General features: G+C 35.3%; 1 protein-coding gene across 3 annotated transcripts in view; it reads right to left on the reverse strand.

The window, feature by feature from the left end:
• FAP (fibroblast activation protein alpha) overlaps window positions 1-27,314 on the reverse strand; it is an 86,918-nt gene that overhangs the window by 43,576 nt on the left and 16,028 nt on the right. The window contains exons 1-10 of one of the 3 annotated variants that reach the window (XM_057745711.1): window positions 26,178-26,384; window positions 24,723-24,903; window positions 24,310-24,394; window positions 9,486-9,584; window positions 8,421-8,515; window positions 7,412-7,486; window positions 5,934-5,986; window positions 2,486-2,558; window positions 1,661-1,781; window positions 609-763 (exon numbers count right to left, since the gene is read on the reverse strand). In XM_057745711.1, the coding sequence (XP_057601694.1) occupies window positions 609-763; window positions 1,661-1,781; window positions 2,486-2,558; window positions 5,934-5,986; window positions 7,412-7,486; window positions 8,421-8,515; window positions 9,486-9,584; window positions 24,310-24,394; window positions 24,723-24,728 (762 nt within the window). In that variant the 5' untranslated portion in view covers window positions 24,729-24,903; window positions 26,178-26,384. Of the gene's footprint in view, window positions 1-608; window positions 764-1,660; window positions 1,782-2,485; window positions 2,559-5,933; window positions 5,987-7,411; window positions 7,487-8,420; window positions 8,516-9,485; window positions 9,585-24,309; window positions 24,395-24,722; window positions 25,003-26,177; window positions 26,385-27,314 lie in introns of those variants that run through there. The other 2 variants (XM_057745710.1, XM_057745709.1) reach the window with 2 other exon arrangements.

Here is a 27,314-nt window from a genome sequence, read left to right on the forward strand (position 1 = left end):
CTGTGACCTGGCCATTCCTCTTTTGCAAATACAGGTTGCCTCTCTTGATGCATGGGGCCATATGTGAAGTATGTAAGCTAAGGATTCTAGAGTGTTTATATGAGAAACTTAGGGCTCACACCATTTCAAATTCCCTCAAAGAAGAATCTAGGCTCAAACTTAACCTACCATGTATGTCCAGAGAAGACCACAACTCATGCCTGCTTCGACCTGACAGGAACATCACATTCAGCATTTTAATTTTCCATTCTAGTTCGCACTTACATGAGAATTCACGAGGGAATTGCAAAACAGAACTTTACCCTTAATTTGGAGCATGAAAGATGAAAAAAATTAAAATTAAGTTAAGCTTGTTTTTCCTCCATGATCTAGACCATATGTTTTCCAAAGACTGCAATGGATTTTGCAAAGACTACTTCATCCAGCACAACCAGATGTCCAAAGCAACAGATGTCCACAAAAATAATAGAGCACTGTACAATGTTTGCCTTACAATGCACAAGGATAAGAAGCTCTCCAAACTTGTTGATCCCACCTCTATTCGTGGTGTTGGTTGCTCATTTTGACAACAGGGAAATGGAAGCATCTGCTGAAAGTGTTCCACATACCTTCGGGTATGGAATATTTATTGTTCTAGGATATTGTTCATCACCATAATAGGAATAGGCAATAACTGGTATCTCTGTATCATTAAATTCTGCATATGCCAAAAATTTTCCATTGGGAGACCACCAGAGAGCATATCTTGTAGCAAGCATCTCCTCTGAAAAATAAATACTAGAATATTAATTGCTATGACGATTGACTCAAAATCATTGTCAATAGTTCAAAATACATTGTATACGGCCATTTTTTTAACTGAAATAGTTTATTTAATGTGAATGTGACGTATGCCATGCTTTGGTTATCAAAAGATAAAATAATCTGGGTTTAGAGGAATAATTTAACCTTATACCCCATATCAAACATCAATTAGTCTTTTGGGGAATTGACATTAATCAGAAATGTAATTTTTAAAATAAATAATAAACATCTCAACAATAATTAATTTTCCCTTTTGGGGCAGCTTGATTTTTACAGTCCTCTAAAGTAGTCAAAACAAGGAGAACTGTACTTATACTACAGTGACATAAATTTGAAAGTTGACTTTTTCTCCTGGGAATATTTTTTTAAAAAACAGTTAATTCAGTTATATACATTTTTAATAAAGGTAAGGACTAGAAGACCTTTTAAAGTCCAGTTAAGTCCCGGATCCTACATGAACTAGAAAGAGGACAAAATTCATGAGAGCATCGAGAACCAAGCATACTTTCCTGCAAAATAATATAGACAGTTGTTTAGTTTGGGGGAGAAAAAGGTTTATTTCGCAAGAAAAAAACAAACCTGAGAAAATGTACTAACACAGCATCTAAGGACCATATACTTCTTGGAATATGTTATTACTACCACTTTATAATGCTCATGAAAATAAATTCTATCAGTCTGATAACAAGATTTTGTTCTTTTAGAATAAGCACGTCCTGCTCATAACCTGATAACAGCTTTCAGACATGCCACCATTCATCTCAGTAACACACCACTCATCTAAATGTTACTAAACGCATGCGATTATTTTCAATTAAAAGCCTAACAGCAGCAGCAAAAAAAGAATACAGAGTACCTTCATAAACCCAGTCTGGGATTCCATTAAATATTTTATTTTCTTTTCCATTATATGTTATTTGAAAAGGTGGATCTTCTGGTCTTTGTTTCAGATAGATATTGTTTTGATAGACATATGCCTAGAAGTGGTGGTAAGTTAGTTAATAAGGAGAAATTTCACAAGAAATACAATAAAGCCTGCATATTTGTGTTAATTATTCACCTAAAACTTTTAAAAAGAGTGATAATCCGGATGCGAAAAGACTCACAACTAAGATATTATTTTAGTAGGTCAAGAAACCCCAACCAACTTACATTAACATTATGATGTTTAACATAACATAAAAATTATGATTTTAAAGTCTACATATTAAATAAAGAATAAAGTCTACTATTATCTTAGTTGCCTTTGTTGCCTAAGTAAATAATTGTGTATATTGACAGAAAGTCAAATAAATCTCTGAATATTAATAGCTAGCCGGATCTAATCTTTATTTAGAGTCCTTAAATAAGAGCTTGGACAAAATTTCATGTTGTCTGAAGCTAGTCTGGGAAACTTGTGAAAACCATATTTTTCCTGAGCTTTCTGGCACAACGCATTCTGGCTGAGTATAAGGATAAAGTTTTTGACTGCGATATTTAAAGAAGTCTATCCATGAGCTTGAGATTTTGCGGAATTCTCAGATGGGTTTCAATTTATCTAAACTCTTCCCGTTTTTAACCACTTAAAATAGTCATAAATGTATTTTTTTTTCTTTCAGGCAGGGAAATTTAACAAAGGCCAAAATCAAATGGCTCCTCTTTTATTTAAATGATTAAACACTTCTATAATTTAAACACTTACTAATTTACTCCCAACAGGAGACCAACATAAATATTGAATTGGACGAGGAAGCTGATTTCTTCTTATAAACTCGCTAGAAGATAAGAAAGAAAGAAAATAAGTAAGTAAACAAACTTTGCTGTTCAATGCAAATAATAGATATAAGAAGAAAAAATAAACAAACAATAAAAATAAAGCATCATCTCTGCTTCTTCAGACCTAATGGAAAGAATGTGACAACATGGAACAGAAGACATAGGGTAGTAGTTGGAATTCTTCACTAGTTACTTACAGGTCATTTAACTTCTAACTTTTTACACTGAGATGAACAGAATAAAGATTTACAGGCTGAGAAAATGAAAACACCTCTAGAAATTATCTAATGGAACCCCCTCACCTCATAGAAAATAAACTTGAGGTTAGAGAAATGATGTGACTTTTTAAAAATCATATTGCTAGTTCTTTGCAGACCCCTGATTAAACTCAAGTCTTTTAACGCTCAGGACTGTAAAATTTGTATACACCAGGCTGAGATGGTCGCTAAAGTGCCTTCCAGCTCTGAAATTCTATAATTGTGCTGAAGTTTAATATGTACTCTTCCACATTTTTGTTCACAACCCCCCCTCTCTGTGAATGCATATGCATTTCAAATTTTTGAAAAGAAGATGCCATTTGACAATCTCCCCAGGGATCTGACTTGAAATCAGAAAAGGAAAGGAACATCTGATCTCAAACTAAACTGCAAAACAGATCATATACTGGGCAGTATGCCTTAAGCTTGAAAGTCCTCCACCCATGGGGAAATTTGAAATATACTATTGGCCAAAAATCTCACTTTGATGTTTAGAGTCACCCTGCAAACACTCAATTGACTGACTTGCACTGCGGAGCTTTCGTAGCTCTTCAGCAAGAATGTGTTTGGATTTTTATGTGTTAAAAAGTCATGGGATGCTATGCTTAAATTTTGACTATTAGCTTCTTGAAGACTGTGTGAATAGTTTCATCAAGAATGCTTTTGTGGAGATGCAAAACAAGACCTGCCTCCAAGGTGTAATGTGAAGAGCCTGAAGGTAGACTCCTTGTCTGCCCCCTCCAAAAAATCTCTCCAACCAAACCTAATATAGGCTTGATATTTCCACTTTTCCCACTCTTTTAAAGTTTGGACACCTGTGAAGACTTGTAACACACATAACCTTGATTTAACTTGTTAGGACATGAAGTCTGAGGCCTAGAGAACAATGGGGGAATGTGGCACGGGACAGAGGAGCTTTAACTGGAGAAAGAGTGATGGCTCCAGAGGAAGAAGACTATTGGTGCTGCAGTGGGAATCCTGATTGCTAGAGGGCAGTTTATGAGCACCAGGCCCCTGGAAAGTCCGGAACAGGTCAACATACGCAGGCACAGGCAAAAGAACATCCCAGAAGAGAAGACAGTTGTCCCTGGTTTATAGTTCTCTCCCAAACCAGTGTCCATGTTACCTTTGACATTGTAATACTGCCTTAGGTTTCCATATGGCATGGAATCATCTATGCAATCATGCAGACAGCACCAAGCTAAAAATCTCAGTGCACAGTCCCTTAATAGCTGGCAAGTCACCACAGCTGCCATTGTCTGTGTTTTACAGTATAAGAGAAAGTGGAGGGTGCTTTACAAAGGCTGTCATCTCAGTAATCCTTTCCTTGCTTGAAATCAGAACTATTTTCATTTTCTCAATGGTAGATATTTTTTTAAGCTCTTTATTGGAATATAATTGCTTTACACTCTTGTACCAGTTTTTGAGGTAATGGTAGATTTTTACAAACCTTTCAGAGGCACATAGAAGACTTGGAATGAGTGACACAGTCTTGCCTTGAATCTCAACAAATTTGTCATTCTTCTCTCCTTAAATTATGGTATATTTACCTCACAAAAAAAAATCTAGCAAATTAGATAGTTGTGCAGGAAAACAAACAAACAAAATAGTGGTTTGGTTAAATTCACTGCACAAAAGCTAAATATTTAAAATGATTCTAGGCCATAATGCTTATACAAACCATGATTAATATATTAGTATTGTCATCATTTGGCATGCTGTTTAATTTGGTGAACCTCAACATTGGTAGGACATGGAGAATTTCAAAACGATTAAAAGAAAAAAAGGAAATGATTAAAGCCTTAAGAAATTCTACTGAAAGAGTAAGGTTTCCACTTCACTAGTTTAAAGGTTTCTCTAGAATAGGGTTGGCACCTCAAGCCCATTTTTGTCTCCCCACCTTCACACCCATATGCTTTTCACATAGTAGGTGCTCAGTAAACACTTCTTGAATTTGGTAACAGTGTGGATACAGAGAAAAAGACTCAGAATACACTGGATGGATTCAGACTCTACATTACATAGCAGTTCCTATTTCTTAATTTGATCAGTTTAAGATCTTTTCTGTACATTTAAAAGAAGTAAAAAGATAAAGTTTTTTTTTTTAATTTTTGTGCTCTTACTAGACAAAAGGGGAAATAGACCATAAGATTTTTCAATGCCTCTTCAAGCCATACAATTATTTCCCCTTTTATGTAACAGCAAATACGATATCACATTAAGATGAGTAACTAAACCAATTCATTGTCCATACTTAGTCTGAGTGATCTTTCTAAAGTGCAAATCTGATCATGTCATTTCCTATTTACAACCACTCAGTGATTCCCTATTGTCATCAGAATAAGATCTAAACTCTTCTTAATGGTTTCCTCATTATTATTTGGCCCATGATTTCTGGCCTTAATCCTTCCCAACCTTACACCACCTCCTACTAGTAAGCATGCTCTCCTCCAATTTCAACTCAACTGACCTATTTTGAGTTTCCTGAACACTCTGTGCTCTCTTCCTTTTGGACCTTTACATGTTGTTCCTTCTGCCAGGAATTCTCGCCATCAGTCCTTTGCCTACCTACTCATTCATTTAATTTTTTCTTTTAAGCTGTAAATATTTCAAATAATTAAACATACAAATAAAGTAATATGATAGATGACAACTAATCTAGCATCCAAAGTAAAGATATTAACATTTTACATTTTAAAAACCAATTATTTTAAAATTAATTAAATTTAAATTAAATGCTGCAACTCCCTCCCTTCTGCTTCCTTCCAATGAAGGATTCCCCTCTCCCCAACATTGTATATCATTCCCACGCATTTTTGGTACTTTTATAGATATGTTTACTTTCATAAACTATATATTTATAATTTGGTGTTCAAAAGCATGAAAATTAAAACTATATTGTGTATAAAAATGTAAGATAATAGACAAATAAAAAGAGGTGAATATTCCAAAGGAATATTTCTTTGAATTTTTTAAGTTGTATAGGTATATATTGTAAAGAAGTAAGAAACTAATATTAGAAACGAGATAATGCAGTCAGTCTTAAATCAGGGTCTGGAGTGAAAAAGTTTCTATAAGAGATTTAAGTAGTATTAACAAAAAGACATAAAGTTTTACCCATTTGTAAGGTCGTAGATGTGATATGTTGCTGTGTAAGAGTATCTCCAAAGCTGTCAGGAAGAAGAGAGGCAAAGATAAAATTATGATTCTTAAAAAGCTTGGGTTAATATCATATAATCATAGATCACTCAATTCAAGGTTCAGAATTATAAAAGGACTATTTTCACAAGGCACTAGGAAAGACATGTTTCAATTCCAAATGAGTCTCACTTAAAGAGTTTTACTGTGGACTTTTGTGCTGTTCATCCAAATTCCAGAACTAATCTCAGCAGTGATTCAACCCTCACTCCATAAAAAGCATATCCAAAGACATTTCTTAATATAAAAAGCTTTTCTCTGACACACTCTATCCTAAAAAACTGTTCCCTTTATGCTTTACCTTGATTGAAGTAAAACCACTATAATTTCCAAGTCCTGTAAGGATTACCCTGCACCTGGGTAATTATTATAATAATACCCTTTAAAATTGGGTAAGGTTCATTTCATTCAACATATAGTTTTGTTACAAAATGCTTGCTTTTCTTTGGGGGTAGTTGTTTTTTAAATAATTGATATTGAAAAAATACATGAGATATATAGCTTTTAATTCTTCCAGAAAAAAAAAACACTGCTCTTTTCTTATTGTTTATCTCTACGGTGGTTAGCAAGTAAATCATGTATTATTTTGGATTTTTTCTTAAAGGCTTTCAAACTTTTGGCAAAGAAGCCCCAGCAGGTTGAAACGTGTCTTTCTGAAGACTTCATGTGACCAAGACCATGTGTATTGGAAAATAATCAGCTGTCTGAACAATGGGGGAGGGGCAGACTTGACATTTCATTGTGTGTTAAGAGAGTTTTGCATCTCAAGTAGAATATGAAAAATGGCAGTTAAAACAAAATGTTGTTGATCGAAAGTAATTATTAGAAGTTGAATTTGATAGTAAATTCTTCTGCACTTTTGCCAATAGAAGTAGAAAAAAATAAAGTGATTATCTTCCCTCTACAGCTTCATTCAGGAAGGGGAAATTAAGTAAGGTTAGACAGTCCTGTGGGATTCTCCTCCACTCGGCTTTTGAAGACACAGATTTCAATCCTGGTCTACCACTGACTGTATATTATCTTGCTTGAGCTAGTAAGTGAAATATGCTATATCTTGATTTTTTCATTTTCAATAATAATAAACATTAACAAGGTTAAAATATGTGAGAATTGAAAGATTTATGATGCCAAGTACCTTTTTTTCAGATGAATAACAGTGTCCCCCAAGCAAGTTTTTCCCTCAAGATGAAATTAGTTTCTATTACTTGATGATAACCAGACAAATTCTGAATTACTTGTATATGTTTCTATAATGCTTTTTGTGCTCAGCTAGAATTGCATCGATTTCTTGAATATTTAGAGATAAGGATAGACACTTGCTTCCTCTTACTCTTATAAACCAATCTGTGGGCTAGTAGGAGCCACAATCAGATTAACCCAAGTTAAATAGTCGATACCTTTGAGTAATCACTTTCTAAATATGCAAAGTTCCGATCAGGTGATAAACCATAACTTGAAGCATTCACACTTTTCTGAAATAATGAAGAAGTTGATTAGAATACAGAAAAAAATAACAGATACATATAAATTTGTAGTTCTAAAAGAATATTTATATACTATTAATATACTCCCACATATACATTCAAAGCAATTTTTTAAAAGTTTAGGTAGTACCTATGTATACAAAGACATTTACTACACATTAGGGGATGGGGATGTGATAAATAAGATATACTTTGTGATTACAAGAAGATTATAATATTAAACTTCCAAATAAATAACACTGCAATTTAGAAAGTTTTATGAAAGAGATATAATTATAGCATTGCAAGAGTGTTGAAGAAGTGATCAAATGCAAATGAGAGCATCCTTTGTTGCATAGAAAAGCAGAAATATCAACCGAGCTTGACTCTAAAAGATTACTAGGCTATTGAGGGTAGAGAAAGTAGGAGGTCTGAGAGTCCAGGAGGACAGAATAGCATGTGCCTGTATATCATAGGACCAGTCACTGAGCATTTATTGAGTACTGTCTTAAGCACTTTCAAATGTTACTTCACTTAATTCTTATACTAACTCAAAGAGATATTGTTATTCCTATTTCACAGAGGATGAACCTGAGACACAAGGAGGATGGTGTCACGTGGAACTTTACCCAAGGCTCCATAACTAGTAAATGACAGAGCCAGGATTTGAACCTCAGTTTGCCTGACTATAAGAACCGAGTTTGTACCTCTTATCTCATAGAATACTAGTTCCACAGAGGAAGTAAAATACTAGGTGATTTGAGGAGGCAAGGTCAGTAATGGAGTGTGACTAGAAGAGAGAATTGGAGGATAATGGTGGTGGGGGATGGAGCTGAGAAGGCAGGTTGGTTTCAGAGCAGGTGCTAAGAGTTTGGACTTTGTTCCTTGGTCAGTGAAGATCTGTCAGAGGTTTCTGAGGAGGAAGATGATGGTGAATACATACCATGGTGGTATTACTCAAAATGGTATATGATTCTCCTGTTTCAATGTTATAAAATACTATGTTATTGTCTGTAGATTGTTGAAGATATTCTTGTCCTTTAAACAAGAAGGAAAACAAAACTTGAAAGGATCTCCCTCAACAGGAAATACATTTAGAACAAAGAAATACCTCTCTGATTTCACAGACTGACTTTGTTGTTCCTCTCTGTCCAGTACATATTGCTTTGTCAAACTTAAAATATTAAGTTGAAAAAATAATAAGTTGATGGTGAAAGGGAGGAAAGGATGATTTTTTTTTCCTACTTTACACAAAAATGCCATATTTGCTACTAGCAGCCCTATTCTAACCAGTTCAGGGTGCTTAGGAATAAATTTAGATTTTCTCTGTGTTACAAAGACAACAAACTAGTTTAAAGTGGTGTGTTTCTTTTGTAATAAAAAACATATATTCCATTTAGGCTGTGTTTGACTTAGTTTAAAACCTATTTTATATGCATATTATTTTCTAAAGAGAAAATGAAAATATTCTACTTTGTTTAGTGGCACATTAGATATAAATTAGAATATAAACAATATAAACAATTTATAGTATATTTACCATTTGTTTGATTAGACTCATTTGGCAACATACTATTTTGAAAAACTATATGCAAATATCAATTTTATGGCCTTTAAAGGATTTGTCTTCAGGGTAGGATTTGTTTATTTCTCAGATTATCTAGATTAACAATGGAATTTTTCTTTTGGTAAAATTCTCATGACCTCTTCTAAATAGGTGCTTATTTCCCATTCTGAAAAGCTATATCATTGCTCAGCTTATTCTAATAATGCGTTCTCGGATTTTACCATTGTGTTAAAACTGCTCTTGGTATCATTATTATTGGGCAAATCCTGTCTAAATAGTTCTGTCAAAAAATGCTTTGGTGGCCATTTGACTTATCTAAATGAGTGCTGTTTTTATCCATTTCCACTAAGATGTCTTATGGTACCATAGAGATGTGTTGGAATTAAAAACAAAAACCAAAAATCATACATTAAAAAAAATGTAAAGAAATAATTCACTTACCTGAAATCCAGTTTGGAAAAAATGTTTTATAAGAAAATGTCCCATTTAAAATATCCTTCAGCGTGAGTGCTCTTGTTGTACTTCCTTCAGAGTTATGAACTTTGGGGGAGGAGGAAACATATTATTATTTAAAAGAAGATTAACAACTCAAATGTCTCTCATCTGTTATTTGTCATATAATGAAAAGATCTGCCATTGCTAAACACTTGTTTAACTCTTGTTGTAATAGCTGTGAGTATTATTTCCTTTTTTATAGGCAGGCTAATGAGACTTGGAGTAGTTTGATTGCCTGGAAAGGAACACTGGTGGGAAAATCTTGAGGAGTGTGAAGGGGACCATGCTGAGCAGCAGAGACATTCTTCTTCAGGCAGTGAAGAATTGTCAGAGGTTTTTAAGAAGGAAGAGGAGACAAGGTTCCAACAACTCTAGGCCTTACAAAGCTGGGATTGCAGACATGGCAGGTTTGACTGAAAGCTTAGCCTTTAAAGCAGTTCATTGTATTTCCTCACATATGCTTGGCTTGGATTTCTATTGATTTATCAATGATGTATTTTAGCCTCCCAATTGGTCGGGTGTTATCAACCAGAATCTTTACCTTCAGACGTCTCAAGAGAGGCATTAATGAATGCAGTTAATTTCTTATCCTGGCTAGGGATTTTTATAAACAGAAAGTAGACCAGAAGAAAAGAAAACCATATCATCTATACAAATGATCTTGGAAATTCCAAGAGTAGAGGTTTTCCATATAAAAACTAATCTAAAGTAGCTCACAAACCACAAGCAAATTTCACTGCTGTTTGAACCCACCATAACATTTTTATGTTTTAAATGTGACTTCCATTCTCAGAACAAATTCATTATGGAGCCCTGAAACAGTCAGATACACCAGAAATTGTGCAACCGACTTCCAATCCTTCACGTCCATATTCCTGCTCTCCATTCCTCCCACTTTACCCCTTCTCCAGGCCATCACTTACAGAACCAAAACTTAGAAAAGTGTCCTACACCTTGAATAGCGTATATGAATCTGGTATTTGCTCATGTAAAAATAAAACTGTCAAAGATGAACTTTATCTTCCTGCTGAACTCTGTCACAACTTTCCAGAACTTTCAAGATGAAGAGCAAAAATGTTATTCTGGACTATAGCCCTAGCAGGTCTGGGATGGTCTGCCCCTCCAGCACCCTCTTGCCCTTCTCTCACTACTTTCTAGATTCCAAACATGCTGGGTTTCTGTTTCTCAAATGCTAATTTCTTTCTCCAGGGCTACTCACCTCTTTCCACCCTCTCCCTTCTTATAACTTCTTTTTAGCCTTTAGTGTTTAATATAAGGGCCACTTCCTCTGGGAAGCCCTTCCTGACCCCTTGGTTTAAGTCTGGTTCCCTTGTTATACATTATCATAGGCCAGTTTCCCTTTTTTAAGAACATTTGTCTTGGTTTGTAATCTTGTGTGTATTTGAGTGATTATTCTATTCACGCTTCTCCACTTTCCATTGTATTCTCAAAAACAGTCACCATAAAACAAGGGACCATGCTTAGTTTTGCTCACTGCCACACCCTTAGTGTCTAGCACATAATAGGCATTTAATAAATACTTGTTGAATGAATGAATACATGAAATGAAGGATTGATGGGTGGATGGATGAGATTTCTGCCCTCTTCTTTGCAGAATGGTTCTGCTGTTAATTTCCTATATGACTTTGTCAAGTCAATCTCTGGCCTTGCAGCTTGCTCACCTATAATATAAAGGACTGGACTAGAAAATGCTGGCAATACCTTCTAATTCTACCATATTAAATTTTGAAATTTAAGACACAACATGCTCTATTAACCTTATAGTCACCTAAATGTACTGCCACGTGATAAGATCCAGCTGACCAACTGGATAATAGCATCTTCTGCGATTTTAACTGATTTACACCGATGTATGTATGCTCCACACTTTTGATTAGGGCCGTGAGTTAGTTTCTTAATTTACTAAAAATTATCCTGGTAGCTATAAGAACATATGTGGCTGATGAACCCCTTTGCAACCAGGCACTAAACACTTAATAACATTATATTATTCTAATAATCATCTTTGTACAGGTTCTTTGCATCTTAAGTAAGGTCCTACATGCCATACAGTTATTCATAATGAAAGTGCTTCTATTTAATTAAATGGTCTTGTGCAAATTTCATGCCACTGATTTTATAATACCCATTCCATGAACAAAATACTACCATTTTACTACAACAGTGTTAGTATAATTGCTAAGTATTGTAATTCAATTTTATTTAACTCACGAGCAAATTGCAATCTGTTTCTAATATAGTCAAGTGGAAATTCTAACACAATTTCCATTCCAACAATGGAAATTATTTTCCTTTTGAGATATATTTAGTGTCTTCACAATCCTGATCATATAGATGAAAAAAGTTTTATTTAGTGAATTCCTTTATTGTGAATACCAGAAAAACTAGGTAATTTTTAAAAAACTTTTTTCAACATTAATTCAATAAATGAATATAATCTTGGTGATATCTTTTTTATTGTCTAGCATAAATAATGCTTTGATTACAGCTAATGACATATAATAGATTTTCCTCTTTAAGTATCCTTGCATATAATTTTCCTTAGTTGCAATTATGTTTGAGAAATTTTTTGCTATAACTAATCTTCATTTTTATAAAAGGTTAAATTGAGCTAATTCAAATGAAACATTTAGCTCTATGCTTGGCAGTCAATAAATGTTAGCTTTTGTTATTGTCATAGCTTCTCAGGATTCTTCAAATAAATACTTTTGATCAGTGTTTCCCAAACTAATTTAACCACTGGGATTTTTATTTTAGTATCTACTAAAATCACAGTGTGGGAAATACAGTTTCAGATTAAGCTGTTAGTGTATGTAATTAAGGTTAATTTTTATTCTAATATAAGAGAATTCATCAGTTATACTTAGACCCTCTTTGTCATCTTAGGGCTCCATAACTGAAATAGTCCAATTATGATCATAAATATGGTTAATACTAATATCGCACATACGGAGAAACAAGATTTATAAAAAACAAGAGTTTCAAATTATTTTTAAAATTCCTACTCATTTTCCTTTTTTACATTAATAATCATTCAGACCCTTACCAGATTTCTCAAAAAGATTTCAACGGTTAGTTATTTACACTGTTTAACCTCTAATTTAGATTCTCCATGAAAGTTACATGAGAGTGTATTTCATATTACTTCCCAGTTAGTCATTTATTTTAAATGGGTGCATAGTAGCTATAAATGCCAATGATCTATATAGAGAACTTAAGATATGTCATATTATGACTCAATATCTGTAAAGCAATTTAAATATGTACTAATTGCACTACCAATTCCTGTAATGATAATAAGCCCCAACAGAGCCCATGCAGTGATAAGGGGATATACAGAACACATCCAGAGGAGCCAGCTGTATTTATGTAAAATAGGGTTCATGGCACAGATTTGGGGTAGGTGATTATTCCTAACCTCACACGGACTCAGAAGGTGTGATTATCCTGGCATCAGGCTGGGCTCAGAATGACACCAAATCAAATGGGGAGAATTTAAATTAGGCATTCTCTTCTTCCTGCCGAAAATGACCACATGTTCATAAATGCAACAGAGTAATGTATCTGCTCTGAGATGATGACTTAGGTCACATATTGAGTTATAAGACATGTACTTAGAATTTCCAATCCAAGCTCTGGTTCTTTGCACCAGCTAGGACAGTGCTCGGCATATAGTGGAAGCACGATAAATATTTGTAGAATGAAAAAAATAAATCAACTGGAGAGATTTTATTTTAGCTTGTTATCACTAATTGTCCCCCAAAGATACACCTGCCCTTACTCTTTACCGTCCTGTCCATGTTGTAAAGTTCATGTATAATTCTACCCGGACACGCCATCATTTAAAAAGGTATCCACATTTTGTCCTTGAAGTTAGCTGGAGTGCTTGTTTGAAAAACAGATTCCTAGTCCTTATCTCAAATCTACTGATTCAGAATCTCTGGAGATAGGGCCCTGATTTTTATTTTTAACCAAGCCCCACAGGTGATTCTTCTGCAAAGAATCCAAATTTAGTGATTTCACTGAATCTACTTGGTTCAATGTTCTCCTGTGCCTATCAGTAGAGTTGCTCTTTGCCTAGAAACTCCTAGTAGGTGGATGGGTCTGGGCTGCACAGCAATCCACACTTCATGGACAGCTTCCCCACAGCTACTGTTGATCATGTCTTTCAAGGGATGTTAATGATCCCCTATAATGTTTACGTCCCTATTCAGTCCTCTTCGTCATTGTCCAGATGGACTCCTCTTTAGGTACATTCCATCTTCTGATCCTTGAGGAACTGAGAAAGGGCAAGGGGACTGATTCTGGCCCAGACTAGATTTAAACAAGATAATAGGAAAAGCATTGATAGGGGAAGGGGGCATGTTTTTTAGTGTTTTGAATGTGTATGCATGTGTGTGTGTGTGTGTGTGTGTGTGTGTGTGTGTGTGGGGTGTGTGTGTGTTTCTGTGTAAATCAGTATAAAATGCATCTCTATGGCATCAATCACACTAAACAATTTCTAGTCACCTGAAAACTATTCTGCTAATAATTACTGAAGGAATCTGTGGATTTTCATGCCTTTTTCCAAATAATGTTTTAATACTGAATTATAATCTTTTCATTATTTTGTAAGTTTAGTTTTGGCATCTATAATTTTTAAACTCTAAGTAGTTGAGCAGATGTAGAAATGAATTCTGAGAGCATATCTCTCTTCTATATGTAACTGACACTCACTTCACACTTAATTGCTGCTAGTGCCCTTATAGTCAGTTGGGCCCACCTTTACACAGTTACTCATACACTGCTTAAACACTCTAATTAACTATAGTTTAATTATTTGTATTTTAAACTTATTAAAGCAAAGCCGAGAATTATTTCAATAATGAATCCAAGAAATTACAATTCACAGAAATGATTCATAAGTAAATAATGACTCACTATTCTCCAAATTCTTACTTAAAATTTTATATTTATTATTTATTAGGATTCTCTTTCTGCCATTAATTTTCTAGTCCTTAAAAATTGGGAGTAAATGTCAGAGCAGAGACATCTGATGTCCACTCTAATATTCATCATAAGTGGGCACACAAATGGCTGGTAGGTCTTCTTGTTCTCACTTTCATACTTGTTTTGGAATTGATGTTTATGAGGCCACCCCAAGGAAAGTGACGTGGGCTCCCAGGGACACCACACCTATCTCTCTGCTGGCTCTGCAGAGATGCTGTCCTCAAACAGGCTGTATCTCCAGCCATCACATCAGGTCACTTTTGTTCCTGGAATGAGTACCACAGGGGCAAATGTCAGAAATATTATGGTCAGAAATAAACTTTTTAAAACCAATGTTATATTTGGGCAAAGGCTGACAACTTTGAAGAAAATGGAACTGAGGTAGCTTTAGACCAGTAATAAGAAGTGTTATAATTTATTAAGTTCTAATGAGTACCAAGCACTCTATGTGCATGGTCCTGTGAAACACTCACAGCAACTCTCTGATGTAAGTACTATTATTTACACCATTTTACTGATTAGGAAATGGAAATTAGGGCGTTAAAGTAACTTGCCTAATACTTAACAGAGCTGGGGTTTAAATTCAGCTGCATCTGATTTTAGAGACTAGCACTTTACCACTATCTTGTGATTTCGAGTGAAAGTACACATGTAATGAAACAACAACAGAACAAAACAAAAGCAAAAATAAGGTCAAAAATCAAGCAACACACAGGGGAAGATAGGATAATTGTACCTCAAAATGAATGTTAAGAGAAAATGAGACAGTTTGAGTTTTGTCAAAGCAAAGAGGTCGCTGTAAGTTTTTCATGTCTCACTGAAGAATGTAGTACCTCTTGGTTCCGAATGATTTTTCCATGTCTCTGTAGATAACACTGAACAACATAAGTTATTCAAAGGAATTGTCAGGTTTTTTAAAGTTCATTTTCTGTATCATGTTATTGTTGTGCTATGTTAATTAGAGTTTTTTTGTGTGATCTCTAAAGCAGTAAAGATCATAGGGTATAGTCAGCATAGTGCATGAGAACATGGTGGTAAAGGTCAAATATTTTGGTGACTCTGAAGATGAAAGTAATCCTCGTCTATATCTGAAGGCCCACTCAGTCTTCTTTGCCAGCTCCTCTTCCTCTAATCTCTGCTTTAAATTGTGGTGTGGCTCATATTTGTTTTACTTGGTGCCTGAGAAAGAGTCGCTTTCCTCAACCATTTCATTCTCCCAGGGTTTCTATTACGTATCCCTACCTGACTCACCTCACCCCCACTACCACACCTGACTCCCCACTGGGTTTCTTCCTTGAATTCCAGACTATATATTAAACATCCTTCTTAGCATCTCTACCTGCATATCTCACAGGCATGTCAAAATCAGTATGCCTAATAGATAACTAACGAGAACCTACTGTATAGCACAGGAAACTCTACTCAGTGCTCTGTGGTGACCTAAATGGCAAGGAAATCCAAAAGAGAGTGGATAGATATATATGTATAACTGATTCACTTTGCCGTACAGGAGGAACTAACACAACACTGTAAAGCAACTATACTCCGATAAAAATTAATTAAAAAAATCGGTATGTCTAAAGCTAAGAAAAAAGGAATTCCATGCTGCCCCTTCAGATTTCTCCAAGTCAATGGCACTATTGTCCATATAGTTCCTCCCTTCAAATACCTGGGAGTTATCCTTGACCTCCCTCTTCTCTTACTGCCTTTGTCCACCACCCAGGTCTGACAATTCTATCTCTAAAATCTCTTTCTACTATCTGCATTTGTACTGTAACTTCAAGGCCAAGCCATTTCTCACTAGGTAGGCTGTAATGGATGCCTATTTGCTACACCTGTAATTTCATTCCTAGTATTTCATTGTGGTTTTAATTTACATTTTCCTAATGACTAATGAGGAAAATGAGCTTATTAGTCACCTTTTATATCCTCTTCGGGAAAAGTGCCTATCCTTTGTCTATTTTTAAATTTGGTTATTTGCCTTTTATTATTGATTTGTAAGAGTTTTTTAAAAATATATTCTGAATGCAAGTCCCATGTCAGATGTATGTACGTGCAAACATTTCCCCCACCCCCTCATTTTACGGGTAGTCTTTTCACTTTCTTGATATCCTTTGCAACCAAAGTGCTAAATTTCAAAGAAGTCCAATTTATGTACGTTTTTCCTTTGTTGCTTGTGCTTTGGGTGGTATCTAAGAAACCACTGCCTAATCCAAAGACAATGAAGATTTATTCCTAGGTTTTGTTTTTAAATGTTTTATAGTTTTAGCTCTTATATTTAGGTCTTTGGTTCATGTTGAGTTAATTTTTATGTATGATGTGAGGAAGTGGGTCCAATATCATTTTTTGCATGTGGATATCCAGTTGTCCATTTGTTGAAAAGATTTGCTCCATTAAACTGTTATGGCATTCTGATTGAAAATCAATTAACCATAAATGTAAGGCTTTTACACTTATTTCTGAGCTCTCAATTCTATTTTATTGATCTGTATGTTTATCCTTATGCCAGTATCACACTGTCTTGATTATGTAAGTTTTCTAGTAAGTTTTGAAATAAGGAAGTGTGATTCAACTTTGTTATTCATTTTCAATATAGCTATTCTGGATCCCTGCATTTCCATATGAATTTTGGAATCAGCTTATCAATTTCTACCAAAAAAAAGTCATCTGGGATTTGGATAGGGATTGCATTTAATCTGTAGGTAAATTTGGGGGAATACTGCCTTCTTAAAAATACTGTTTCCTGATCTATATATAGGATCTCTTTCCATTCGTTTATATATTTTTGTATTGTTTATTGATAATGTATAGAAATTCAACTGATTTTTTATATGTTGATCTTGTGTTCTGCAAATTTTCTCAGCTTGTTTATTAGTTCCAATATTTTTTAGTGAGTTCCTTAGGATTTTCTATAAACAAGATCATGTCATCTGCAAATAGAGATAGTTTTACTTCTTCCTTTCCAATCTGGATACTTTTTATTTCTTTTCCTTATCTAATTGCCCCGGTTACAACCACCAATAAAATATTAAACAGAAGTAAGAGCAGACATGCTGTCTTATTCTTGATCTTAGGGGAAGAGCCCTGAATCTTTCACCAGTGTGATATTAACTGTGAAATTTTTGTAGATGCCCTTTATCAGATAGAGGAAATTCCTCCTTTTTCTAGTCTGCTGAGTGTTTTTACAGTGAAAGTGTGTGTATTTTGTTAAATCCTTTTTCTGTGTCTACTAAAATAACAATGTAGTTTTTGTCCCTTTTTTCTATTAATACAGCTTATTATAGTAACTGATTTCTGGACGTTAGACTTTGTATTTTTGGGATAAATCTCACTTGGTCTTGGTGAATAGTTCTTTTTATACACTGTTGGGTTTGGCTCACTGGTACTATGTTGAGGTTTTTTCCATTTATATTCATCATAAATATTGGTCTATAACTAATATTGGTCTGTAACTTTTTTTCTTGTAACATTTTTGAATGGTTTTGGTATCGTAGCAAAACTGGCCTTACAGCATGAGTTGAGAAGTGTTCTCCTTTATTTTTTGGAAGAGTTTGTGAAAGATTGGTAATAATTCTTCTTAAAATGTTTGGTAGAGTTTACTGATGAAGCCAGTTGGGCTTGGGGTTTTCTTTGCAGGAAGTTTTAAAATCACGAAATCAATCTCTTCAGTTGTTATAGTTCTATTCAGGTTTTCTATTTATTCTTGAGTGAATTGTGGTAGTTTGTATCTTTCTAGAAATTTGTTCTTTTCTTCTAAGTTATCTCCTTTTTCGACAGTCTTTCTATGCTGTTTCTTTAAGGAGTCTTATCATATCAGTTTTTCTACCAAGTATGTAAATCATAATCTGTTTGAAAACATTTTAATTTAGATACTAAAAAATCCTCATTTTTTTAGTATTAACAGGGATAAAAGTTAAGATTGTAAGTTATCCTGTTTTTACTACGTAATTTTTGTTCATTCACAAGGATATTGAAATGAAAAATAAATTCTTTGCTCTCTATATAAGTGATAAGTAAATAAAAGACTGATGAGTATTGATTATCCCATGGAAATATTATTTTAATTTATGCCTAACATGTTGCTAGATTTTAAGGCTCAGTTTGACTGTCTCTAGTTCTTAAGAACCTTTAGCCCTGATTCCACATCCCCAATTTGAGCTTTAGAACATGTTTTTCTCAAGGTGTATATATGACTAGATATTCTTGTGCAAATTGTAACAATTCACTTTGGAAATCAGAGACAGGTAAACTCTTCTGCATAATGGGAGTCATCTAAGGACTTGGATTATTTTCCAAATAATTTAGAATTTGGCAAAACTCAAAGAGAATTTTCCAAGATTCATCTTCTGTGATTTTAAAATCCAAGTGCAAAGTGGAGAAATATAATCTGCAAGGTTGATATATTTACACTCAACTCAAAAGCTCTTTTATGTCCATGAACTTTCTGAATCTTTTCCGCAGCCCTTTAGACTTCCCCATGACTTCCTCCAAAAGAATAAGCTTGAAACTCTTCAGATGTTTGAGGGAGTCTGTTTCACAGTTCTGAATGTTGCTACTGGGAAGATTTTAAGTCTCAAAAACATATTCACATCTCCTTTGATGATAATTTGGTCTCACATTTATTTTACAAAAAGTGATTGTTGAGGTTATAATAGTAGTAATAGTAACAATAATCATAATAATAACAGTGGATTTCCACCTAAAATGTAGACATTCTAAATGATATTTATTCTTATCAAATACTGATTTATATTCTGTCTAAATCATCTGTGAGTTCATATTTCTTCTGAAATAAATTATATAAGCTATTACTTACCTAAGTAATCACTATAAATTTTATATATGTGTGTATAGTCATAAGCACATTTGTATATACATATTTTCCTGTGTTCATTTGTTTACATAGTTTTGGCCTCACAGCTATCACTTTCCTTTTGTTTCCTTGAACTTCTCAAATACTTTCTTGCTTTGGAGATTTTGTATCTGTTTTTCCCTCTGCATTGAGGAGCTAGTTCCCAGCTTGCATCTTTCCTGTCCTTAAGGTCTTGGCTCAAATATTATCTCAGAGAAGCCTTCCTTGACCACTTTTGCTATGAACTGAATTGTGTCCCCCCAAAATACATAAATTGAAGCTCTAACTCGCAACAGAACTGTATTTGGAGACAGATCCTTTGACAAGGTAATTAAGATTACATAAGGCCATAATGGTGGAGCCCTAATCTAACAGAACTGGTTCTGTCCTTACTGGAAGAGGAAGAGACACCACCAGTGCATATGCACAGAGAAAAAGCCATGTGGGGACAAAGCAAAAAGGCAGCCATCTCCAAGCCAAGGAGAGATGCCTTCAGAAAAACTAAACCTGACTACACCTTAATCTTGGATTTCCAGCCTCCAGAACTGTGAGAATATAAATTTCTGTTGTTTAAGCCACCCAGTCCTGATATTTTGTCACGGCAGCCCTAGATGTCTAACACAGCCCTCACTCCAGTTGTTTTCTATAGCACTTTTACGAATTTAAAATATTCTATTAATTCACTCATTTACTTGTTTATTATAAGATTATCCATTCCTAAGTCCAGAGACCTTGTCATTCATACCTTATACCTGTGCCTGGTATTTGGAAGATGCTCAATAAATAATTTGCTGAACAAATCACCAAAGTATCCAGGAGCCACAGTGGACTGGGCATTGTGGATAATGGATAACTTTGGGATGCTCATCTCTGGTTTTTTCGTATTCAGTAGATTGCTGTTTTTAACCCCAGAAAGAATACTGTGGCTTCTTCAGTCCGAGGGTTAAAAATCCATTGTTTATAGGAATCAAGCAGATGTGGTAAATGAATATGGTACCTTGTGCAAGTAAGATAGAAAGTTTTTTCTATTTTCTATTGGGGTGTGTAGCAAACTAGACAGTGCATTGCCAATCTAAAGAGAGCAACTGCTTCTCAGCCAACTATTACCATGGGCCCAATGTTGCCAGATTTAGTATTTAAAAAGAAGCCAAAAATGTACATTTTTATGTGAAATTTTCTGATTTTAAAAACTTGACAACTAATACAAATTTGTATAAAACACTGCAGACCAAAACCAACAACAAGTGAAAAAAAAAAACGATAAAAGAGAAAGTGTGCAAAAGTAGACAAGAGGATATCAGGCAGATCTAAAGCTAGGCTAATGCTGGTTCTCATTTCACCGAAGTACTAGAGGCCCTGCCCAGGAGAACTTGGATATCTCCATACTACATATCCTCTCTCTTCTTTCTCTCACTTAGCCTTATTCTCCACCCCAACCACCTCAGCTTCCTTTATCTTTCCTCTTCCTTTCTTCTTTCTTGCTCTTGCCTCTGAGCTGCCAATATCCTGTACAAGGGCCTTGCACACAAAATTTTTGGAAAATGTTTTTTTTTTTTTTTTTTTTCATCCCAGGAGGTAGGGGATAGGAACAGGGATGCTAGGCAGGGACAAGTACTTCCTCCTCTCAGACTTAAGAAGAGCATTGTTGAAATCAAAATACATCACACAGAGGGTCTAGTTGCCATCTTTGTGTGCTAGGATGGAGAACACAATAAAATGCTACCTACCATTTATTAAGCTGCTGCAATATGTTAGAAACTTTAGAAAAAAAAAAGCTAATGTTTATTGAGTGTTTGCTCTTCACCATATAGGGAACTCTATACTCAACAGAAATCAAGAAATGTGCGTACAGTTCCCACAATTCCTTTCACAAAGGTCCAGGAATTCAGAAATTGTAAATCATGAAGCAAGGCTATATAAAATTTAGTTGCAAAATTATGTAGCCTCTGTTACTTTCCAATTCTAGCTTTTTGTTTGTTTGATTTTTGTTTTGTCACCTCTGTATATCTTTTGAAACAAAAAGTCTTGTGTTTGTCCTTGGGGTTGGCAAAAATGAGGGGAAGGTGAGGAGTTTTGTTTCCACTCTTGGTCTGGTTGCATCTTCACATAGGAAGAGGAGTGTTGCTTAGGAAGAAGAACCTCAAGAGAAAAGGTAGAGAGAGGAGAAAAGAAAGGGAATCGGTTGAAGGAGTAGGCTGAGGCCAAAGAGGACAGCCTGGGTCTAAGGGGTGGAAACTCATATGTGTTTCTCATTTGGTGAAAATAAAAATGGAAAAATTTGGAAGCCCCCCAAAAAAGTCCTTTGTTATTTTTTATTATGTGAGTGAGCTAAATGGATATTTCTTATTTCACCACTCCATTGCCCTATTTGTTCTCAAAATCCTGCCTAATTCCTCTAGAGCTCTTTTAATCCTGAGATCGGTGCTCCTGGGACTTGCTCCCTCTTTGGAAAAGCCCTCTCTCCTCTTCTGTCACTTAGACCCAGTGGTTGAAGCAACCCAGTGCTCTAAGTGAACTGATCCTGTATTGGTGGTGATGACTGAGCATCCCTACTGGGTTCTTACCATGCTTTCAGAGAAAGTCTAAACTGCAGTACCTTTGTTTCCCCAACTAACACAATGATGGGCAGATTGAACTCAATTAGTTGAGTCGGACTAACTAGTGGAACTTCATTCATTAACGTATAAATAAATGAATGAGTGTTTCATAAGTGGGTCTTTAAGTTTCTCAAAGGAAGACTGTTCTTATGCTGGTGCATAAATCCTGGGTTAGGAGTATGAGGGCACTTGAAGGCAAACGAGGTAATCGGATTTCTGATGAAGTGTGAGAAGAAGACTAAGGAGAAGCTTATTTGGCTTTGAATTTTCCATTCTTCCTTCCCCTTCCTCCTTCCCTTCTCCTGCCTTGCCACCTCAGATCCTCCCTCACCAGCCACTGGGCAGATGTGAGACTGAGAACTGGACCCAAAGCTCCACACTGGGGATGGCTGAGGAGTATGGTGTGAGGAGAAAGCAGGGAGGTCATCAGGGCACACTTCACATAAGGGCTGCCTGGACCAATGACTCAAGGGAAGAAGAGTTTCAACCTCGGTCCTGCTTAGGAAAGTAGAGAAATGAATTGTCCCCTGTACAATTTACTTAAGTGACATTCTGATAAGTTCTTCAGAATAGGAAAAGAATGGTATTATGAAAAAAAATAGTTCTTGGCTTTTTTTATAATTTTCTGTTGCTGAGTGAGTACTAAAATTTCATCTGAAGTTTAATCTGATTATTTCACTCTATCTGAAAATTGCTTTGCTCTGAGAATTATCCTGTTGGTTGAAACAGAAAACTAGGTTATGAATGACATAGGACTTTTATAATATACGTAGATTATAACATATATCTATGTTAAACTTGGGGAGAGGGTAAGGATTGGGATTATATATAATTACACAAATATCTTTGAGTGTGTATACTTATATAACTGTAATATATTTCTTATTAGAACTTATGTATCAAATTCCAAAGTGCAAACGCAACCCATCCTTGCCTGTAGACATGAAGGCAGACTCACCGTAAAATCCACACACTTTTATTCTCAGAGCATTTGTTTCTGACAGAGCAAAGTGTACATGTCAAGTATTAGGAAGTTTTCTTTAAGAATCAGAAGCTAATTTTGAATGTATTAGCATTCAAGGGGTCAATAGGACCTAATCCGCTTCCTGACAATTGCTGGTGTGAGTTAAATATGGACCCGAAATGAAGTGAGACACTGGTCTGAGAACAATTTTAACTTGAAAAAACATGAAAAATATGGACTCACACAATCTATCTCAACAGCCTCAGAATAATCTTGTGTAAGCAGAGAGGAATGAGGACTGAAGATATAAGAACACTGCCTTCCTCTTATTGGTTAACCTCTTCATTTTGTAATTCTGTGAAAATCCCATGAGCATTTTGGATTTTTCAAAATATTTTTCTATATTTCACTTTTTAAAGCAACAAATCATTCAGGACTCATACTTTATTTAGCTAAAGGCTTGTCATTGATCTTCCTTCACTGTCAGTTAGCTTTTAACCAAAGATATTTTCCACTTTAGCTATCATAAGATTTTAATACTTGTTGGTACAAACTTTTTTCCTTCCCTAAGACTCCAGGGCAAAAGACTGGTTATTATTGCATATTTTTCCTGTTTTAGAACTTGAGCTTCTTTTTATAGTTTCATAAAAACCTATTTCTCTAATATCACTGAAATATTTATAGACAGTCTTAATTTAAATCCAAACTAGCCACAACATCGGTCTCCTAAGTTTCAGCAAAGTGAGATCAATGTTAATCTAAACTTTTTAAAAAAGGATCAGTTTATAACTAAACATAACATTTGCTTAATAATATTTAGTCTTCGAATTTGATTTTCTTGGCTACTGCATCTAGAACAACAATTTCGCTTTTTCTCTGCAGCTGTTCCCGAGATCTCTATTCTTGACTGCCTCCCTAAATGTTTGGAAAGGCTCATAATAAAAATTTCCATAGGTTCTGTTTTAACTTTTCCATTCTTACTCATCTTTACTTTCCATGAGGCAATCCAATAACGAAAAGCAACGTTAGTTAAAAATATTGTCTCTAGAGGCCTGTCAAAGCTTGGAATTTAGCATATATTTTGGAGAGATGTGGGGGTGATACAGAAGAGCGCTCAGGTTTTTCTATTGCTGAAACAATACTGGAAACTCTTCCTACCCATGCCTGAAATTCCTCAGTATTTCTGGTTGCTCAACAACATATCTGGGAGCTCATATGTCTTCTTGGAAATAACAGGCTTACTTTGGAAAATAAGCACTTAGGAAATGTTCAATCACTTGTGACCATGCACGAGTGAATTTTCCAAACTATTCTAGGCAGACAGAGCAAATTAGAGAAAATTCTTACCTCTTGAAGGACGGAAGACAATGCACATCACCAATAAAGCAAGCAGAGCAGAGGTGACAACTCCAAATACAATTTTTAACCATGTCTGCATAAAATAAAGAAAATTAGACGTATAAATGGTTTCTGCTAAATAGAAATGGCAAGTTTTTGTTTACAGCTAAATCCTCTTTCACCCTGCCCATAAAGCTTTTGATTGTCTTCCACTGACCTGAGTATAATTGCTGGAACTCTTCCAGCTCTGCAAGGAGAAATGTTTCTACAGAATATTTAGAACAATTTCCCAATCCTAACCCACTCCAGGAAGTACATACTTATGTACAAATCCTCACCTTCTAAACAATAGAAAACTCTGATCGCGCTCAATTCAGCCAGCCCCCATGCTTTAAGCAGTATCTGAGGCTACATATACTAACCTTCATTTTTCCAGATGTTTTTGAAAGTTAGCTAGTTCTGACTTCAGAGCGTGGGTCACCGGATCTGCGAAAACCGTTGAAAGAAGCAAGTCTGTCTTCGTAGTTGGAAGCCGATGCTAGGGCAAGTTTTTTTTTTCCTTTCCACGGACTTTTGAATACCGTGCCAAATTTCAAAAGATTTCTGTAAAATTAGAAACAGATTTTGGGGGAGTTCTTGGCCTTGAAATGAACTGTGAGTGGCTCAAGGGAGATTTTATAGCCTCCTCATCCTTGTAAATTCTACACCAACATCTGCTTACGTTGACATACAGAGGTTTTTTTTAATTTTTTTTTTACAAGTTTAGGTTTATGTTTCGTTTTCTTCTAGAAACCGCTTACGGATCACACTGGCAAGTCACTGGGTTTTGGATAACCTTTCTATTTGCAACCAAAAGAAGAATTTAATATATTTAATTTAATTTAATATAATATAAATTCCAGGTGTGTACAGTACACATCTATCTAATTTTTAGCAGAGGAAGAAAACTAAAGTCACATAAGATTTTGTGAGAAAGACACCACATTACTGCAATTTTTTTCTTCCTCTGGGAGATTATGAGGTACTGCAGACAGAAATGTTTTTCTTTCAGCACAATTTCTTTGTCCATATAGCACCATATGCACTTTCAGTAAATACAGAAGTTTAAAAATTCAACTGTCTAAACCCACGACTGCTTTACTTTAAAGAAATAAAATGCCATCTGGTGAAATTTAGTATGGGTGAGGTGTGTATGCACAGGCCAGAAAGATGGAAAGATCAGTAAGAATAATTTACCAGCAGACCTTTGAAAGAATGAAAATGGCTTTGCAAAAGTGGTGTTTTTCCTTCCCTCTCAGAATATCTTCTGAGAGAGGAGAACAGTTAGTAATCATAAAGCCTTTAAAATAAATAAAAAAGCATTCAAAAAGAGAAGTAAGCTGTATGTACAATTTCATTTTGGCTAAATTTACATAAATCCAAAGCTATCGGTCAACTTGACATCAGTAAAATGGTAGTCTGAATTAAAACACACGCGCACACACACACCACTTTCTTGGAGACTATTGGCTGGTTTAGTGCAATTAATTCACTTGGATATAGTCTGTTGTTCCGCATAAACACAGTTGTTAACTTACTGTCTTTCAGTTTTTCCACTAATGGTTTTCTTCTTTGGACATTTGTAACGTTCTAAACCTGACTAAGACAAACTTCATGGTGAGTTTTCCTGGATTTTTCACTAACAATAATGAGGAAATGTTCCTGAAATCTTTTGCCGTTTGCTTTAGTCAACCGGTCTGACTACCATGGGAGGCTTTCTCCAGCAAGGAGCAGAACAGTGGCTTGTGAGCTTCCTCTCAGACATTCTCCAGACATCCCTCCCTGAATTCCAGCCTTATGAAAATTCTGTTGAGGAAAATGAGTCATTAAGCACTTACTGGCAGAGAGATGCAGCCACCCTGGGTTGGAGAGGAGCCTCTCCCTCCTTTGCAATTGAGGGAGCCAGCTCTTTACAAAGTGAAGTAATCATTAAGAGAAACATCCAAGTTATGCTATATGTTTGCAGGCCTCTCCGTGTGATTGTGAGATCCTCAAATCCAAGGTAAAAGCCACCAGCCAGGTCCCAAATGAACTGCTCCCATTTGGATCCTCTCAGATTGATCGCCTTCTTTGGAAAATTCACACAGGGTGTTCTCAGAAGTTCTGTCCTGGCCTGCCAAAGCCCTAAAGTCCACAAGTACTTTTCAGGGAGTTATTTCCAGGACTTTACATCCTGAAGAGAAACTGACTATAATAAATGATTAGGGCGTAATTAAAATGGTTACTCTTGGCTTTAGCAATTAAAAATGCACGGACGTGTGACTGGTCTGAGTACCACTTAGGACTGCAGTCAAGTGTGGGTGTCTACAAGAAACTCATTTTGACAGGATCTAAGGAGAAATCGGGGTGCTTTAAGTGGGACGAAGTTAAATTGAAACTGTTAGTGAGAAGGAAGATTATGAGGCTAAAACACATTTCTTTCGTTTTGTTTGTTTTTTCCTTGGATGTTTGGGTGATTCAGACTGCAACTTCTGGAAAATTCTGACTGGTTTCAATGGTTTCAAGCAAAATGAGACTGACTACAGAAGTAAAGATGTCAAGATGTTTTCCATCAGATTCCGTGAGTTAGGGATACATTGCTCAAAACAGAACTACACATGTCCATCCCTTTGAGTTAATGTGTAAGTTGCTCTACTTTTCATCCAAACAAGTACTCCCACACAAAAAATTTAGATTCTTTTAATATTATAACATCTTCACTGACTTTTTCTTCTTTTAGAGTCGAAATGAAAATGCTCACACTGACATTTTTTTAAACATTAAGGAAATTGACGCATATTCTTATTTTATACAGTTAGTTAATATCCAGTCAACATTTTGGTCGGGATAACAAATATGGATAAGCCACAGTCTGTGTCTTCAGGAAGCTTACATTCTTCTACATATTTGTTTCTTTTCCCTTCCTGGAGCTTTTGCTGAGGATGAGCCTGAAGCTAGGTTTGTGCTAGTAGAAAGAAGCATCCTGGTGGATTTGT

The sequence above is a fragment of the Hippopotamus amphibius genome, chromosome 8 (assembly GCF_030028045.1).
Source record: "Hippopotamus amphibius kiboko isolate mHipAmp2 chromosome 8, mHipAmp2.hap2, whole genome shotgun sequence".
NCBI lineage: Eukaryota > Metazoa > Chordata > Mammalia > Artiodactyla > Hippopotamidae > Hippopotamus > Hippopotamus amphibius.